Source organism: Corythoichthys intestinalis, chromosome 3 (genome assembly GCF_030265065.1).
Source record: "Corythoichthys intestinalis isolate RoL2023-P3 chromosome 3, ASM3026506v1, whole genome shotgun sequence".
Taxonomy (NCBI): domain Eukaryota; kingdom Metazoa; phylum Chordata; class Actinopteri; order Syngnathiformes; family Syngnathidae; genus Corythoichthys; species Corythoichthys intestinalis.
The window spans coordinates 38760743-38779164 of NC_080397.1; the positions used below are offsets into that span (position 1 = coordinate 38760743).

General features: G+C 39.0%; 1 protein-coding gene across 5 annotated transcripts in view; it reads left to right on the forward strand.

The window, feature by feature from the left end:
• The window catches only part of cux2b (cut-like homeobox 2b), a 250329-nt gene that overhangs the window by 199849 nt on the left and 32058 nt on the right, over positions 1 to 18422 (forward strand). For all 5 annotated transcript variants that reach the window (XM_057831042.1, XM_057831046.1, XM_057831044.1 and 2 more), the window contains 4 exons: positions 6590 to 6730; positions 11490 to 11643; positions 12054 to 12130; positions 17615 to 17681. In XM_057831042.1, coding sequence (XP_057687025.1) covers positions 6590 to 6730; positions 11490 to 11643; positions 12054 to 12130; positions 17615 to 17681 — 439 coding nt within the window. The remainder of the gene's footprint in view (positions 1 to 6589; positions 6731 to 11489; positions 11644 to 12053; positions 12131 to 17614; positions 17682 to 18422) is intronic.

An 18422-nucleotide genomic window follows, 5' to 3' on the forward strand; every position in this document is an offset into this window, starting at 1 on the left:
ATATGAGGTAAATAACGCTGCCATGAAGCCTCCATATAGTGACAGTTCTCTGCCCCCTTCACTGCCGTGAGTGCTGTCACGCGACCGCAGCTCACTTTTGCTTGCCTCGTAGCTACCCGTGTTTTTTTATTTATTTATTTTTAGCTACCCGTGTTTTAACTACTGTAAATTTGATAGTATGTTGTCAGTCATAGGTAGTCCCGAGTCTGTTGAGAAAAGTAGTACACTAAACCATGCTCGCTAGATTTGTGTGGTGTTTTGTCTGTTTGAGCAGCATTTGATAGGCTCCACGTTAATAAATATGTGACAAAGTCATTTATCATTACTCGTTCACCGCATAGTCATTACTGGAAAGTCAAGTTAGCAGCAAGCTAGGTCAGGCACTGGAGGACCGAATCACTGAACGGGAAGTGACAAAACTCAGTTTTTCCCCCCTGCCTGCACGCTGGCTGCTTATTGGCCACACGTGGAAATGAGTGACAGACGCCTTGATTCTGTTTCCGCTCCCTCCCCTGCCCGCGATGAGGCTGGCGTCTGATTGGTCGTGTGCGATGTCAGAAGACGCTGCCGCTTGCTCAACGCCCTCCCACGCAGCGAACAAGCGCCACCAACTTCATAGAACGAATCAGTGCAGATGGTGATTAGTTCGGTCTCGTTCACCCAAACAATTCGTTCAAAAAGACCGAATCGTTCGCGACCGATACAACACTACTTCATTCGCCCCTCGTGTTCCAACAGCTTTACATGAGTGTAATAACTTTTATTCTTTACTCTATTCTTGGATTTTTACATTAAGCATATCTCAGATTTTATATTTATTGTGCAATAATGTAATTGTAATATATTTGTTACATGTTTTGATGCATTTTGATGCATTATAAAAGATTTATGTCTAAATTTTGGGGCGCTTGGAACAGATTTAGGGCATTTACATGGAAAGCACATCTCTACTTACAGAATTTTGAAGTTTAGAAACTACTTCCAGAACCAATTGATTTCGTACGTAGAGGTACCACTGTATATTAAAATATTTCAAACTTTTGTTTCATTTAATTCAAATGATTGTTTTACAGAAATTGAAATTGCGTGTCAAAAAAATATATTTTGGGAAAATATTTAACATCTCACCCTAATAAGCTAAATAACTCAAATTCGGCAAAACCACAATATGCAAGCATTCGCTGCTGGTTAATTCCCTCTGACAATGTTTCTGTCATGTGTCGGTAATTATGAGCACAAATGAGAACTCCTGTACTAATACAAGGGTGGAATTTAAAAACACTGTTTCGCCTTTTTAAACAGTATATCACACTTTAAAAGGCTTGGTTGTGTTCATTAATGGAAATGCAAGCTGTGAGCTTGTTTTAATGTGAAGGTTTTTACTTTCAGAGCCATATAGTTGCTCATAAATACCACCAATTAGTAGGCACATTTTGCAAAATTATCTGCTGACTTTCTGGACTCTCCCTCACTATGTGTAGATCTCTGTGTCCTTTGAGAGAACCCACTACTCTACTTTAAACCTTACATGGATTTATCTTGACCTTTTTTCCTTCTTCTTCTTACCCTTACAGGGCACTCATTTATCTCATTGGCTGCCATTGACAGTTTTAAACGTCTAATCCATTTTGACTGGGAGGAGCGGCCCTCCCAGTCAAAATGGATTGGGCGTTTAGTGCCATCAATTGCACCGAAAGATGAGCATTCACAGCTTACACAGTTTAAATGAATTGGACGACTATCTCCGTTAATGTCATGCAATTAGCAAAATCTGTTCGATGGGGGAAAGCAAGACAGAGCCGTAATCAGAGTGTATTTCTGTTTTTATTCAATTAAAATTGAATTAATTTTGCGTTTATTAACATTGTATTAATTTATACATTTTTCACACATTAATATTTAAAAAAAATGTACATTAATGAATGATGAACAAAATAATGTAACAATTATTTGCTATTATTTGAGTTTTTTTATGACCAAAAATATTCACTTGCCCTATAAAGGGTTAAAGGTCTTAGATACCCGTTGTCGCTAATTGTACATAATGCATTTCTAAATTATTTTGTTGTTAATATTATTATTATTCATGTATTTTAATTACCTTAACATGATCAAACATGAAAAAAATAAAACTTAAATTGAAAAATACAACTAAAAATGGAGGAAATCCTAAATTACAAAAATATTAAAAGAAAAAAAAAGCCTACAAGAAAATATAAAAATAAAATTGAAGAAAAAACATTTTATGAATGAATGAATAAAACTTTTATTCTATTTTCAAAATACAGAAAAACTAATTTTAAAGAAAATTGCGGGGAAAAATATATATTATAAATATGTAAAAATGTATATATTTTTTTCATTTTTATATAAACATAAATATATATATATATATTTTATGATTTAAAAATTTTTTACCTGTATTTTTTTACATTTTAATGGCATGAGAAAACTAACCTGCACTTGCAACACGCCTCTTTTGGTTTTTATTTATTGATTTTTCTTTAATTAAAAAAAAAAAAAAAAAAAAACTTTTCCTTTATGTTAACTTACTTGGCTAAAAATGATTTATATGTGCACCAACTTAACTCCGGTGCAATTTGAAACCTCAAGTTTGAAGACCGTGTACTAGTTTAATTTCTGGAATTTAATATACATTGGTTGTAGACTACACATGCTGTATGTTGACATTGTTGCTAACGCGAATGTCCTGCGATTGACTGGCAACCAGTTTAGGGTGTATCTTGCTTCCTTCTCATAGTTAGCTGAGATAGGCGCCAACATCCCCACAACCCATGTGAGAATAAGCAGTACAGGAGACGGATGAATGAACAAATGAGCATTAATGTTTAGTCTGTTAGCCTGTTTCTTTTCTGATTCATCCTGATTACAGTACCACTTCTGGTCACCTATCTTACCTGTTGCTCCTTTAAATGTAAATTCAGACATTAGAGGGGTTAAATCAAGGTTGTAGGTTTGTTGTCAACATTGATAGGGATTATATAACAGCATAACCTTCATGTACACTTTTTGCTGGGGACTGAACATTAACAGACCAAAAAGATTATTGAACAGGGGTCAGGGCTACATTTCTTACGAATATGAACCTAATAGGCTAAATGAGCGATGCAAAATAAATCTGTATTGACTCATACTAACTTTCATATGTATTGGTTCAGGTGATACAAACTTCGATTGAAACATAAATCCTTTTATTAAAAAAAACGGGCAGCTATCCAAGAATGGGTCTTCTTCTGGGGGACACCGGAGCACCCCGAGACTCAAACTAAAGTATTGTGTTGTAATATAGAAGTGATTTTGGGGAAAAAAACTAATGAAAAAAAATCTGAGCTATCCAAAGACCGATCTACATCTGAGGCTACCCCAAGACTCGAGCCAAAGTAATCTCATGAAATTCTGATGTGTGATTTCATTTCACAGATTTTTTTTTCATGTCAATTCATGTACATGTTCATATCAGTGTCCCCGTGTAGTGGACCCTTTCTTGGATAGCTCCCCGTTTTTTTAAATAAAGGGATTTGCACTCTGAAGCCACCGTCTTGCATTACCTTAATGCACACAATGCAAAAAATGATCCAAATGAAGGACGGCTAGCTTGACTTTGTTGTTTCTTGTGGAGGCTGGCCTGACCGCAGTAGTTTTGCCGGTTAGCATGTTCACACAGTTTAATGTTATGCTAACTCTGATGCAGGTCAGACTTTCAGTAGCAAAATTAGTGGTGTTTCCCCCACCGCCACAACATTGACGTCCTTTTACATTACTTACAGTGGCTACTGCTGCTCGCCGAAAACAAAAAACTTCTAATATCCCTCCTCTTTGAAGGTGGTGGAGGAGGTGGCATGTTGTCTACAAGAATCTGTCGGGGCTGTGTGTGTGTCTGTGTGGCGGGAGGGGGGTGGTCAAGTCATCAGCCGATCACATGTGCATTTGAGGGGGAAAAAATGGACCGGCCCATTTAGCAAGTGAAACGGGATAAATGTAAGTCCGAACATAATGAAAATAATTCAGTTAATAATGGTAGGATCTATTCTATCCTTACAGCATATGGAAATACAATCTAAATTACAGTGGGGCAAATAAGTATTTAGTCAACCACCAATTGTGCAGGTTCTCCTACTTGAAAAGATTAGAGAGGCCTGTAATTGTCAACATGAGTAAACCTCAACCGGGAGAGACAGAATGTGGGGGAAAAAAACAGAAAATCACATTGATTGATTTTTAAAGAATTTATTTCCAATTTGCAGTGGAAAATAAGCATTTGGTCACCTACAAACAAGCAAGATTTCTGCCTGTCAACTGTTTAACTTCTTCTAACGAGGTCTAACGAGGCTCCACTCGTTATCTGTATTAATGGCACCTGTTTTAACTCATTATCGGTATAAAAGACACCTGTCCACAAACTCAGTCAGTCACACTCCAAACTTCACTATGGCCAAGACCAAAGAGCTGTCGAAGGACACCAGAGACAAAATTGTAGAACTGCACCAGGCTGGGAAGACTGAATCTGCAATAGGTAAAACGCTTGGTGTAAAGACATCAACTGTGGGAGCAATTATTAGAAAATGGCAGACATACAAGACCACTGATAATCTCCCTCGATCTGGGGCTCCATGCAAGACCTCACCCCGTGGCGTCAAAATGATAACAAGAACGGTGAGCAAAAATCCCAGAACCACACGGGGGGACCTAGTGAATGACCTACAGAGAGCTGGGACCACAGTAACAAAGGCTACCTATCAGTAACACAATGCGCCGCCAGGAACTCAAATCCTGCACTGCCAGACGTGTCCCCCTGCTGACCCTACCAGCAACAGTGTGTGAAAAGCTTGTGAAGAGTTACAGAAAACGTTTGGCCTCCGTTATCGCCAACAAAGGGCACATAACAAAGTATTGAGATGAACTTTTGCTATTGACCAAATACTTAATTTCCACCATGATTTGCCAATAAATTCTTTAAAAATCAAACAATGTGATTTTCTGGGCTTTTTCCCCCCACATTCTGTCTCTCATTGTTGAGGTTTACCCATGTTGACAATTACAGGCCTCTCTGATAATTTCAATTGGGAGAACTTGCACAATTAGTGGTTGACGAAATACTTATTTGCCCCACTATACCTATATAACTGAATTTATGATATAATGCAAATAAGGTTGCTCAAAAGTTGGTGGGGACCATTTGAGCATCCTGAAAAGTTGGCAATGTTTTATCCCTACTGTCCCGATGCCAACCTACGCCCTTGGGTTAATTCTCAACTTTTGAATAGCTTTCTACTGTAGAGACCACATTCCCTAAAAGGGTTAACTATTGTATCCGACTTTGATTTGACTGACTCTCCTGCCACGTATAATCCTGATTTATCCGTGTTTGAGTATAATCTCAGTCCTTTGATCACTAAAAGTTGAAAGGATATATGGGAAAGAGGCTGATAAAGTGATTTCTGTGACAGTGGTTCGATGGAATAACAATTCTTCCTGTTTGTCTTAGAAGAGCCTTTCCCTTAATAGTGACGTCCCTTGTGACTGATGCAATATTTCTACAGTCGGTGCAACAATGAACGCAGACAATGTTTGACTGTAAACGGTCCTGGGAAAAAGAGCCCAATCAATTAAATGGGGCAAAATGTTTGTCTGATGAAAACGCGCAGCCAGGATTTCAACAAATTGCATGGCACAGAAGTTTGGGGTCTGTGATGGGTGTTTATTTTTGCCGGGAGTCGGTGGCAAAGTTACACCCGTCTCTGGCTGGGTTGCTCATGAAATGTCACGACAGTGCCCGCACTAGACACACAAGCAAAAGACGCGCGCATGAAAGCTGCCGGGGAAAAAAAAGTTTGTGTAGAGCAAAGAAGCGATTTTCCTCTTTTAGAGTTTTTCCAACACGCTCGCGTGGCTTCTCGTCTCCCCCTTCTTGTCAAGATGCTCCCCTGAGCTTCCTTCTCTGTGCTTTGGCACTAGAAGTCACCTCCTTTGGTGTTCGTCAGGCAGGTACACAACAAGAGCAGCTCACTCTCTCTGAGCTGTTGAACTTTTCGGGAGGGGAAGAAAGGGAAGGCGAAGATTAAAAACAGCTCTGTGATGTGGAGTGCCGAGCTGCCTCCTGAGAATTCCTGGCATAATAATTTAAATGATCAAATGATACAGAGGAGACTTGTTAGCTGAGAAGCAGCCTCCTAGTTGGCCCCATGGGCCCAGTGCTGCCGCGCATGCATTGCAAAATAGCTCCTCTGTTGTGCTAAAGAATCCTGTTTTTTCCCCCCTTTCTCTTTTTACACCCTTTTCACGAACGTACTTTGTGTAGGTGTATATTTGGCACTAAAGACTGTCACCTTTTCATGGCAATCTCTTCCATTTTCCTTATCATTCATGAGTAGATGAGAATACTTATTAGAACTGTTATGGCCAGCATGGACATATTTCAAAGGCATTCTAGTGTGAAAAGCCAAACTTTCAATCCTCACTGCAATTTTCTGCTCCTATTGAGACTAACGAAAATAGTTCTGTAAGATAGTCTGATACTTTTTTGTGAGGAGGAAGTCATAAAGTTTTTTTTTTTTTTTTTTTTTCTTAGATCCGGCTCCTGTACTGGAGGCCTCGCACACGCTGGAGGAGAGGCTGCAGGAGCTTCAGACTAAAGTCCCAGATAGTGAGGCCTTGGCACGCGAGATCAGCGGGCACGGCAAGAAACGCCTGGAGTGCATTGAAAAGACAGGTCAGACCTCAAGCATGCACATATTGACATTAGAGGTTAGATCTTGAGCCGATCTGGGCCCAAAATGTCAATTATTTACGTTTGGGTTGGGTCAGGTTGGGCCGGACTTCTCTCTTGCCCACTATATTTATTTATGATGGAAAACACAGACAAGGCTTAAAAAGCATTTTCTGTTCTTGTACCCCTCTTTAAAATAAACTGCTGTATTTTAAGCCAAAAGAACTGTTGTGTTTGATAGAGCAATATGTCTATATACTGCCATAGCAGATTCATGGCGCGATAAACCCCCGAACTATTTTTAATTTGTCAGTTTTACCCTGGAAACCCCCGTTTACAGACGTCGCGCAACCGCTTTTTTTTCAGCCTAGCCATAAAAAGAAGGTAAGTAATCGTATTTATTATTCAAAATGTCTGACATTTTTAGCTTGGAATCATTAAGTTATGTCTAATATTTAGTTTAAAAAAAAAAAAAAAAAAAAAAAAAAACGACTTAAATTATTCACTCGCATATTTTAAACTTTTAAACAAATTACGTCACAATGAAAAAATTGGCGTCTATGAAAAAGTCACAGATATGTTCCTCATAACTATCGCTTAATTGTATTTTTTTTTTCGTTACTGTCGCATTTTCCCCAATATTTTAGATGATAAGTAATCGAACGAAACAAAGAAAAATTGGGGGAAAAAAAAAACGTTCAAAAGGGTAAATATATGAAAATGAAAATCTCGATTACTCCTTGATGTCTACGATTTCTGCATCGCCACTCTTGTTATATTGCCATGTTTCACCCATTAAATCCCCCAAAAATCCAGCTGTGGCCATTCACAGCTGTGTCTTGACACTCAATGATACATGCTACATGGAGTTTTTGGATCGAAAAGAGGTAAGTACGCAATAATATCTCGTTAAAAATCATGGCGTCTTTATTTATGCTCTCGCGTGCTCTCACCTCAAGTTAGGGTTTTGATGTTTAAAATTTTATTTTATTTATTTTTTTTAAATGCCCTCCTGTTCAAAATTTTTCTTCCCTCAGAAAATTGAGATTTCAAGCTTTCCAATGATGTATCACACATGCATATAGGACAATTTTGAAATTTGGCCAAATTGGGGGTCTCAGAGCGGAACTTGAAGTCACCTGAGTGTTTTCCGCCATATGTATTCTAAAACGATATATGTTAAACTAAGGAATACTTGTTATAATACTTGCCCCGCCCTCTTTTTAATCTTCCCCGCCCTGGCGCCCTCTGCGAGTTCGCATCCTGGTATTTCCTTTTTGATATGGAGTAGCAAGAAGTGAAAAACAAACTAAAGACGGGGGAATTGAAAAGGCAAACATACACCGGTAGGAGTGGTGTATGGAAAGGCTTCAAATTGATTTTTGAAAATGCTTTACTGAAACCTTTGTCAGCTTCGCTGAATGTAAACAAATGTGGCACTTTGCTCTCATACGAGAAATATATTTTACAAACTTTTTGTCAAGTTCAAAAATAGATCCTTATGTAGACATTGTAAAATTACCCAAAAATAAGGAGAGAAGACACTCAGTTTTCTTGGCCGAGGAGAGCAAAACAGTGACTAGTTACAGTCACCAAAATTGATCTAAAGAAAAAAAATCCTCCTTGGTATTTTATTTAGGGGTTTGTCCTAAAATGGGTGTCGCCCTTAGGGAGGGGGAGAGCAAGTTGGAGACACCCATGTGGTTTTCGATTGGATATGTGTGTGCATGTAGGTGGAACTAAGTACATACACTTGTGTAAGCAAGAGCTCATGTAAACAATCATGGAAACAGTCAAAACAATCATGTAAACAGTCAAAATGACCCAGACACTTCAGTTATGTAACGCTGCGGCCATGGAAGATGTCCTCGGATGGGAAATTGTCCTCGAAGGTCTAGACGAAAGTCCAGACGCCAGGTGCTGAAGATGCCTCGGAAGGTCTAGTTACGCAATGATGTGGCCATGAAGCAAGGCAGTTGTCATCCCGACCCTTTTTTACTCTTTGTAACACTTAAGCATTATACTAAAACCTGGTATAGCAAGCAATAATCATTTACTGGTTATATTAGTAAGAAAAATATGGCAATATATATTATTTATGGTATATATGAGCACAAGCAAATATTCAATCAATCAATCAAGCAAATATTTAATCAATCAAACCTCGATAATTACCTCAACACTTTTCCAGCGTTATTTCGTTGTGTAAATGCATTTCTAATGATCATAAAAATATGTAGACTATTTAAACATTGAGAAAACTTTTTTTTCCTGCCAACTCAAAGAGATTTTAAAAAAATGTCAAATCCACTATCTGCCTGATAGGACACACAAATGTAAAAGATATAAAATGTTTACTGAATATTCATCTCACAGTCTTGTTTAACTGGGAGAATTTATTACAAAAGACAGGCTTTAATTTGTTATCGTTATGCACAAGTATCGTCTTAAAGGTGATCAAACAAAACGCAACCACGCACCGTATTGCTGCATTTCCTCCTTCTCCTCACAAAAAAACAAACAATTTGGGGTTTTTTCGGGTTCGGGCCTACAAATCAAGTTAATTGATCGGGCTTAGGCCGGGTTAGGCTTTTATACCCATCGGGTCGGGCTGGATTTTTTAGGCCCGATCTAACTTCTAATTGACATGTAGCCAATAGGGCACAACAATTATATAAACAAAACTGTGATTTCTGGCCAATGATTTTCTTAAACCTAAGCTTAAGAGAAAGTTTCACAAATTTCTATTTACCGTATTTTTCAGACTCTAAGTATAACCTGAGTATAAAGGCAGTTTCAAACTAGTGGCAAACAAGTGTGAAGGGTCCAGTGGCAACCCATTCATTGTGTATGTGGGAGGGGACTTCTCGGTGAAAGTGAGCGGTGGGCAGCTGTTTTGGGCAGAGTGGCAAGTTTGAATGAATTTGCGCCGAGAGATGGGCTATATTATAAGGCCGACGGGCTGACGCCAATCACACATTCAACAGCAGAGGGGCAGGTGTACTATCAGTGCTATCAGGCTTTTTTGGCCGACGGATATACACAAACCACGGCTGATGACACCTTGATAACTGCGCTTTTTTAAAGTTTCACGAGCTCTGGGACACTCGAAAATTACTCCCTTACCTCTCCTTGCTTAGCTAAATGCTACCTCGATGTACGTTTGTGTGGAAATGTAGTTCATGAGCAACCAAAAAAACTATTCACCTTCTCACCAAAAATAGTAAAACTCTACACGGCTATTATTATGCCCCCGGCTTCTTTGGAAATGGGAAAAGTCGCTGTTTTCTTGTGCAACAATGAAAATAAACACATTGGTGTTTGGGACTAAGTTTGCCAATTTTCATTACCTGACAGCATCTACGTCAGGCTACGTGGCGCCTCCCGTTTTGCGCTTGCCGTGGACCGCTTTTCACACTGGGTTGACGCTAGTGTGAAAAAGCCTTAAGTCGCACCAGCCATAAAATGTGCAAAAGAGAGGAAAACAAACATATTAGTTGCCCGAAGTATACATCGCATATTTGAGATATATGTAATTGATAAAATCCAACACCAAGAATAGACATGTCATATTGAAAGGCAATTTAGAATAATAGAATAGAGAACAACAGGCTGAATAAGTGGACGGTGTGTTAACATTACACTGCTGCTCAATTACTATTTTCAGCTGCATATTTCACTACTTGCATCTTGAAATCTGTGGAATATGATTTTGTTTTCAGTGCCATTTTGTTCAGCCCTTTGCAGTTGTTTTTACTTGTTTTTGTAAGTTACCGCCAATGTTGAATTAAAGGCCTTTAGCGCCGTCTTGCGCTTTAGTGTGAAAATAACAGGTGAAATAATATAATAATGTGTTAATAATTTCACACGTAAGTCGCTCCAGAGTATAAGTCGTACCTCCGGCCAAAGTATGAAAAAAAAACTGCAACTTATAGTCCGAAAAATATGTTACAAACATGACCTCGAATTACATAGTTAAAACATTACAAGCTATGACTAATAATTTAAGAATACCCAAGTATCATGCAGCCCTTTAAGTTTAAAAAAAAAAAAAATTTTTTTTTTTAATTGTTCCAAAAAGCAGTGATGCTTCATAGGCATATTCTCGATCCAATCACATGATTTAGATAAGTTGAACTTCCTGCAATCCTCTTCCCCACAATCGGCAGTCCTTTTGAGTTTTTTTTTTTTTTTTTTTTTTTTAAATCCCAAACCTAATAGCTATGCTTGCTCTGGTCTAGATTTGAGTAGCATTAAAAAAAATAAATAAATAAATAAATATAATTACCTTTCAGTCTTCTGGTGTTGGCGTAGCACTGTTAGCAACAGCGAAACTACCGTAATGCTCCTGGCTGTACCGTCACTTTTGAAGTTCTTGCTGAAACTGTAAAATTACTTCTCCATCTTCTTCAGAAACTGACCAATTTTTAACTTCGCATTCTGACTTGTCATACGATAAAATCAATGAGTTGCTACTGTAGTTTCCACCCAAAAACTCAATGTCTGCTATATGGATCTTTGACAGTTCCTGTACTTCCCATGACATCATCTTTGCCAATGGAAACTACTTAAAATTATTTTAATGCACAGTTTCAGTCATTATGAGTCTTTAAAAATTCATTTTTGAATACCTTTTAAAAAGATTCAACTGTGATGAAGTGATGACAGTGGGACGTTAAAGCTACATCTATAATGTTTTTTATTTCCATTAGGAGTGAATTATTTCCTTACATTTTCTTTATATCTGTAATCGCCTTCAAAGGACCCACAAACAACGGCTTCGCGGACACAGCAAAAGCTGGAGACCCCTGTGAATCGAGCTCTCCAGCCCCTGATATGACCCCCAATAGCACGCCAACTCCTGGAGCCCCAGGCTCTCCGCAGGAGATCTACCAGGACCAAACTGAGGGACAAGGGTGAGGTTTCACCAGCTCTCTGTACTCCTCTTGCCTATCATTAGTCCACCCCACCATCAAAATGTAATCAAGGAAACTATAAAGATACAATGTTGTATTTCTGATATCTCCTTATGATGCTGAGAAAAGCTTATATTAGCATTAATGTTAGTATTTCCAGTGAGCAGGAGATCCCTTTTTACTACTGAAATCTAAAGGCATTGCATGTTAAACCAAATCACAAATAAATTGCCTGACATGGTTCTTCAAAGAACCAGCTCTCTTAAAAAGCTGGAACAGCGCTTAAACTTCATTTTTCTCTGAATGCTTTGGTGGAACTACACTGAAATTAACATTTTACATGTCAAGGCATACAGTTGTGTACGTAAGCAAAAATGATTCTGTGTACAACTGAAATGGTTTCTTCTCAGGGAGGAGGAAAATGTTGGGGTTAGTTTGGCTGACAAACTGTCAGAGGCTGAGGAGAAAATCAAGATTTTGCATTCATGTGAGTATCTGAAACATTGACATATACTCCTAACATCTTATGAAACCTTAATGTTGCATACTGTATGTTCCATTATTTAAATGTGTGCAAGTCTTCATTAAAACTAGTAATTTTTATAGAAAATAATTCAAGTCTATGAGTAATTATATAGTAGTAATTGTACTTAACAGGCACGAGACAAAGCACACCTACACATTCGAAAAAACCCATAATGATCCGTTTATTTTTGTCTTTCAAATAGGTATTCATTTAGCAATGTTTAACGTTTGGATGGTTGCTGTGTGAATACTGAATACTGTAAGTCTGGTATACGTTTAAATCCCAGGATTTAAACAGGCAGGCCTTGTACAGTGGGGCAAATAAGTATTTAGTCAACCACCAATTGTGCAAGTCATCCTACTTGAAAAGATTAGAGAGACCTGTAATTGTCAACATGGTAAACCTCAACCATGAGAGACAGAATGTGGAAAGAAAAACAGAAAATCACATTGTTTGATTTTTAAAGAATTTATTTCCAAATTAGAGTAGAAAATAAGTATTTGGTCACCTACAAACAAGCAAGATTTCTGGCGGTCAAAGAGGTCTAACTTCTTCTAACGAGCTCTAACGAGGCTCCACTCGTTACCTGTATTAATGGCACCTGTTTTAAGTCATTATCGGTATAAAAGACACCTGTCCACAATCTCAGTCAGTCACACTCCAAACTCCACCATGGCCAAGACCAAAGAGCTGTCGGAGGACACCAGAGACAAAATTGTAGACCTGCACTAGGCTGGGAAGACTGAATCTGCAATAGGTAAAACGCTTGGTATAAAAAAATCAACTGTGGGAGCAATTATTAGAAAATGGAAGACATACAAGACCACTGATAATCTCCCTCGATCTGGGGCTCCATGCAAGATCTCACCCCGTGGCGTCAAAATGATAACAGGAACGGTGAGCAAAAATCCCAGAACCACACGGGGGACCTAGTGAATGACCTACAGAAAGCTGGGACCACAGTAACAAAGGCTACTATCAGTAACACAATGCGCCGCCAGGGACTCAAATCCTGCACGTGTCCCCCTGTTGAAGAAAGCACACGTCCAGGCCCGTCTGCGGTTTGCTAGAAAGCATTTGGATGATCCAGAGGAGGACTGGGAGAATGTGTTATGGTCAGATGAAACCAAAATAGAACTTTTTGGTAGAAACACAGGTTCTCGTGTTTGGAGGAGAAAGAATACTGAATTGCATCCGAAGAACACCATACCCACTGTGAAGCATGGGGGTGGAAACATCATGGTTTGGGGCTTTTTATCTGCAAAGGGACCAAGACGACTGATCTGTGTAAAGGAAAGAATGAATGGGGCCATGTATCGAGAGATTTTGAGTGAAAATCTCCTTCCATCAGCAAGGGCATTGAAGATGAGACGTGGCTGACGTGGCTCTTTCAGCATGACAATGATCCCAAACACACAGCCAGGGCAACAAAGGAGTGGCTTCTTAAGAAGCATTTCAAGGTCCTGGAGTGGCCTAGCCAGTCTCTAGATCTCAACCCCATAGAAAATTTGTGGAGAGAGTTGAAAGTCTGTGTTGCCCAACGACAGCCCCAACACATCACTGCTCTAGAGGGGATCTGCATGGAGGAATGGGCCAAAATACCAGCAACAGTGTGTGAAAAGCTTGTGAAGAGTTACAGAAAACGTTTGGCCTCCGTTATTGCCAACAAAGGGTACATAACAAAGTATTGAGATGAACTTTTGGTATTGAACAAATAGTTATTTTCCACCATGATTTGCAAATAAATTCTTTAAAAATCAAACAATGTGATTTTCTGGGGGGAGGGGGTTCCACATGCTGTCTCTCATGGTTGAGGATTGCCCATGTTGACAATTACAGGCCTCTCTAATATTTTCAAGTGGGAGAACTTGCACAATTAGTGGTTGACTAAATACTTTTTTGCCCCACTGTAGCAAGCTGGAAATAGCTAAATTAAACTGAAAACATAACTAAATTAAATTGCAACTGGATCTTAGAGCAGACAAAGCGAGACCATTGTCCACCTTTGGAAATGTGTGGTTTATTTTGTTGCCGATGTTAGGGTCCGCAACTGCAGAAACAAGGCTGTACCTCAAAGCAGAAAACAACCAAGGGAAGCGTTCAGGGGTTTATTAAATACAAACAAAAATACACGCGATCGCGGAAAAGGGGGAATAACACAATGGGTCTGTGACAGTAGGTCGACGGGGATTAATAATACTAACCTAACCGATAAGACAACAAAAACACACCAGCACAACGTAGGGGATTTCAAAACAAGGGCGTCAGACGAACAAGCTAGCAAATGCACGAAATCCAAGAGTAGTGCAGGGTGTCGAATGGCGCCCAGCAAGTTAATATCTCGGCACCCTCGTCTTGGATCGCCTGGGCCTAAATACAGTCTTGATGAGCTTGAATTGGCTGCAGTTACGACATTGAGAATGCTCTCACAACTTGCTCTGTAACAAAACACGATTTGACCAACATTGTGACAGCCGATCCCGACCAAAAATGACGTGATGTCTGGGTTTTTAAATCCCGGCAGCAGCCCTCCCTCCACAGAGAGCACCAGTGGGTAACACGGGACAAGTCTGTGAAAGTGTTCATAGGATATCGTTACATGCGTGAAAGCAATGACGCGAGTAAATCCCGTGTCACCTTACACAGGAATTTACCGGGATATATTTGTGAAAGGGGCTTATGTGACAGCCTCAACGGGTGGTCGTATTGGTATAACGTTCCATCGGGCTTTTACAGATTCCACTGGTTTGATGCCATGTTTACTCCTAGTTGAGCAAAAAATTCTTGTGAGTTCACTTACTGTCACTCAAAGTCAAGATGCTACATTGGAAGAAATGTCAAGCATACCCTGGTACTATTTTTGCAAAATAAATTTTAAAAAAAAAATAGTTTTAACATTTTTGGGGGGCGAATACACTTTTATGCAGATAAAAGAAAGTAGGTTTGTATTTAAATTAGAAAAAAAAGCAACAACAAAAAAAAACAATGACTAAGTAAATTTGTGAATGTGAAACCACCAGCATGTGAAAGTGTAATAAGTACTTTTTTAGGGGTGGGAGGACTTTGCAGTACGTAACGGCACATTAATGTTACTTTCCACATCCATGTGTAAGCTCTTTAGTACAGTAGCTCTCAAAAACGTGGTACGAGTTCCACCGTTTGTACGCAAAAGATTTCCAGAATTAAACCTTTTTTTTGTCCACTAGAGTGCAATAAATACTGGAAAAAAAAAAAAACCGAAAAAAAAAACTGCAAGTACAGTTCAGTTGTATTCAATTTAAACTAGGGCTGTCAAATGATTAAAATTTTTAATCGAGTTAATTACAGCTTAAAAATTAATTAATCGTAATTAATCGCAATTAGTCGCAATTCAAACCATCTATAAAGTATGCCATATTTTTCTGTAAATTATATATATATTCTGTAAAATAAATTGTTGGAATGGAAAGATAAGACACAAGATGGATATATACATTCAACATACGGTACATAAGGACTGTAGTGTGCATTTCACTCTACTGTCATTTAAATCTGTCTATGCTGTCCTAACTCCGAAGCGTCTACTTTTTCCAAAGCTAGACAGCTAGTGAACGACGCCTTAATAATCAGACTTCTTCCTTTTTCATCTGATTTATTAATAAAATGGCCTCAAACCATTGTCCTCTTTAGACCGTCGTAAAACTACAAAAAAAAAAGTACACAAGCATTGCATTAGCAACAACGTTAGCTTAGCACGCTATACAGGTTCACTAAACATAAACAAAAAGCGTCTCATACAAAAAATATAACATTTCGCTTACTAATATAATATGTACATTCTTTACAACAACCATACTTACGGACAAATCTTGTCCAAGGATCATATAAGCACAACATTACAACGTAGGCGTCAGCCCGAGACGTCGTGCAGCCATATTGAACTGGCAAGAAAGCAATAAACCATGTCGCAAAGCGACCACAAGAGTTCACTGTTAGACAGCACAAAAAGCCTTGCTGTAAAACTTACCAAAAGGTAGAACACTGTCTGAGTGGGACATGTGCGTTAATTGCGTCAAATATTTTAATGTTCATTCATTCATTCATTCATTTTCCATGCCGCTTTTCCTCACGAGGGTCGCGGAAGTGCTGGAGCCTATCCCAGCCAACTACGGGCAGTAGGCAGGGGACACCCTGAACTGGTTGCCAGCCAATCGCAGGGCACAAGGAGACATACAACCATTGACGCACACACTCATACCTACGGACAATTTAGAGTGTTCAATCAGCCTACCATGCATGTTTTTGGGATGTGAGAGGAAACCGGAGTTCCCGGAGGAAACCCACGCAGGCACAGGGAGAACATGCAAACTCCACACAGGAAGGCCGAAGCCCGGGATTGAACCCTTGATCTCAGAACTGTGAGGCAGATGTGCTAACCACTAAGCCACCGTGCCGCCATAATATTTTAATGTGATTAATTTAAAAAATTAATTACCGCGCGTTAACGCAATAATTTTGACAGCCCTAATTTAAACTTAAAAAAAAAAAAAGATTCACATTTAATATTTATGAACTGTTTCTTTTCAAATATTTCAGCAGAACTTCTAGGTGTAGTACCATTCAACTCTATCCTTATGTACCTTAAAATTCTATCTATTTTTATAGGCTGAAGGCCTGTCAAGTCACTGCTCATGTTGTTGTTGTTGTTGGGGGTGTGTACACTATCATTTTTCAAAATCTATTCCTCTGTTATTCATGGACAGATCAAAATGTAATTTGGTAGGTATATTCGATGTATACGCGTCAATCCTCGGAGCCTGATTTTTAAATTTTCCTCAATTAATTGATTAATTGCAGACATATTGTTACCTGTAGGTTACGAGTTCGTTACAGCCTTCAGCTTGTAGTCGCACACCAGTGCTTCCCACTAAAATCTACCTTATTGGCCCGAATATAAGACTGTGTGGGGGTCGTCTTATATTCGCGGTCTAGACATTATACCCATTCACAATGCTAGATGGCGCCAGATATCATTGAAGCGATGTTCTGTCATGACAGATCTCAGTGACTCTCAAGTTTAACCAGTTTGCATTATTCTCTTGCAATGTTTTTCCTTATTCAGTTTTGTTTCAAGACTACAGTTACAGATATTAAGATTTGAATGAGGCAAAATAACATGCTTTTTCTCTCAAATATATTTTTATAATCATTTGTTTCAGATGTACTGTAATTATTTTCTGTATAAAAACTGTATAAAAACTTTTATCTTGAAAAAGAGGGGGTCGTCTTATATTCGGGCCAACACGGTATTATTGCTCAAACTGTGGTTCATAAAAATAACTAAAACCTCTGCCTTTTTTTCCTGAACATTTTGGCGTACAACACTAATGCATTTTAATTCATTGCCTGCCAATGACAGCAATAGACGTCCAATTTCATTTGTTGTCTCTATTTGTCTCTAAACAGCTTTGGATACTTCACAGACAGAGCTTCTCGACCTGCGGTGTAAATATAGCCAAGAAATGACAAACAAGTAAGAATCCATTTCTGATTTTGCCTCTTATATCCAGAACCTCCTTTCATACGGGCCTCCAACATAAAACGTCAGGCCAACACTCTGCCATTCTTGTCTTTCGTGACCACAGGTTATTGAAGCAATTTAGGTGCTGAAATGGTTTCACTTTATTTTGCCTACATAAATTCATGTTTTGTGTAAAGCTGAGGAATGCCATTGTATTGGCGGGGCAAGAGAGTGACTCAGCCATTAAGTCAGGTCGATGAAAGAGCTCTGTGTTTGCCTTCACTGGCAGTTGAGCCTTGACAGCCCTCAAGAAGAATTGCTCCATTTAAAGATTGCTTCAGAAAAGCGCTACAATGTCCTGATTTTTGAATGCGACGTATATATTGCATGCCTGAAAAACATCGGAGCCTGTATGAAAGATGTCGATAGACATTCAAAGTAAACACTCTTTTGTTCAGGTTGTGCTCCAGAGCGCAGCCAGCTACTGCTAATGGATTTTCTCCAAGGCTTAATCCATGGCACAATTGTACTGATGTTTCAAGACCCACTGCCGTGCATTTTGTTGGACTGGATGCTTTTTCATTACGGCGCTAGTTGGTAGTATTTTATGTGCGCGGTCATAGTGCGGCTGTTATCCTGCTCGACATTCCTTTTAGATGACTGCCGCTCTACTGACCCACACCGGCAGTTCCCCTTCATGACCCAGAGCCTCTGAACTCTGGCCTTGCCTCGATTATTCTCACTGCCAGTTTC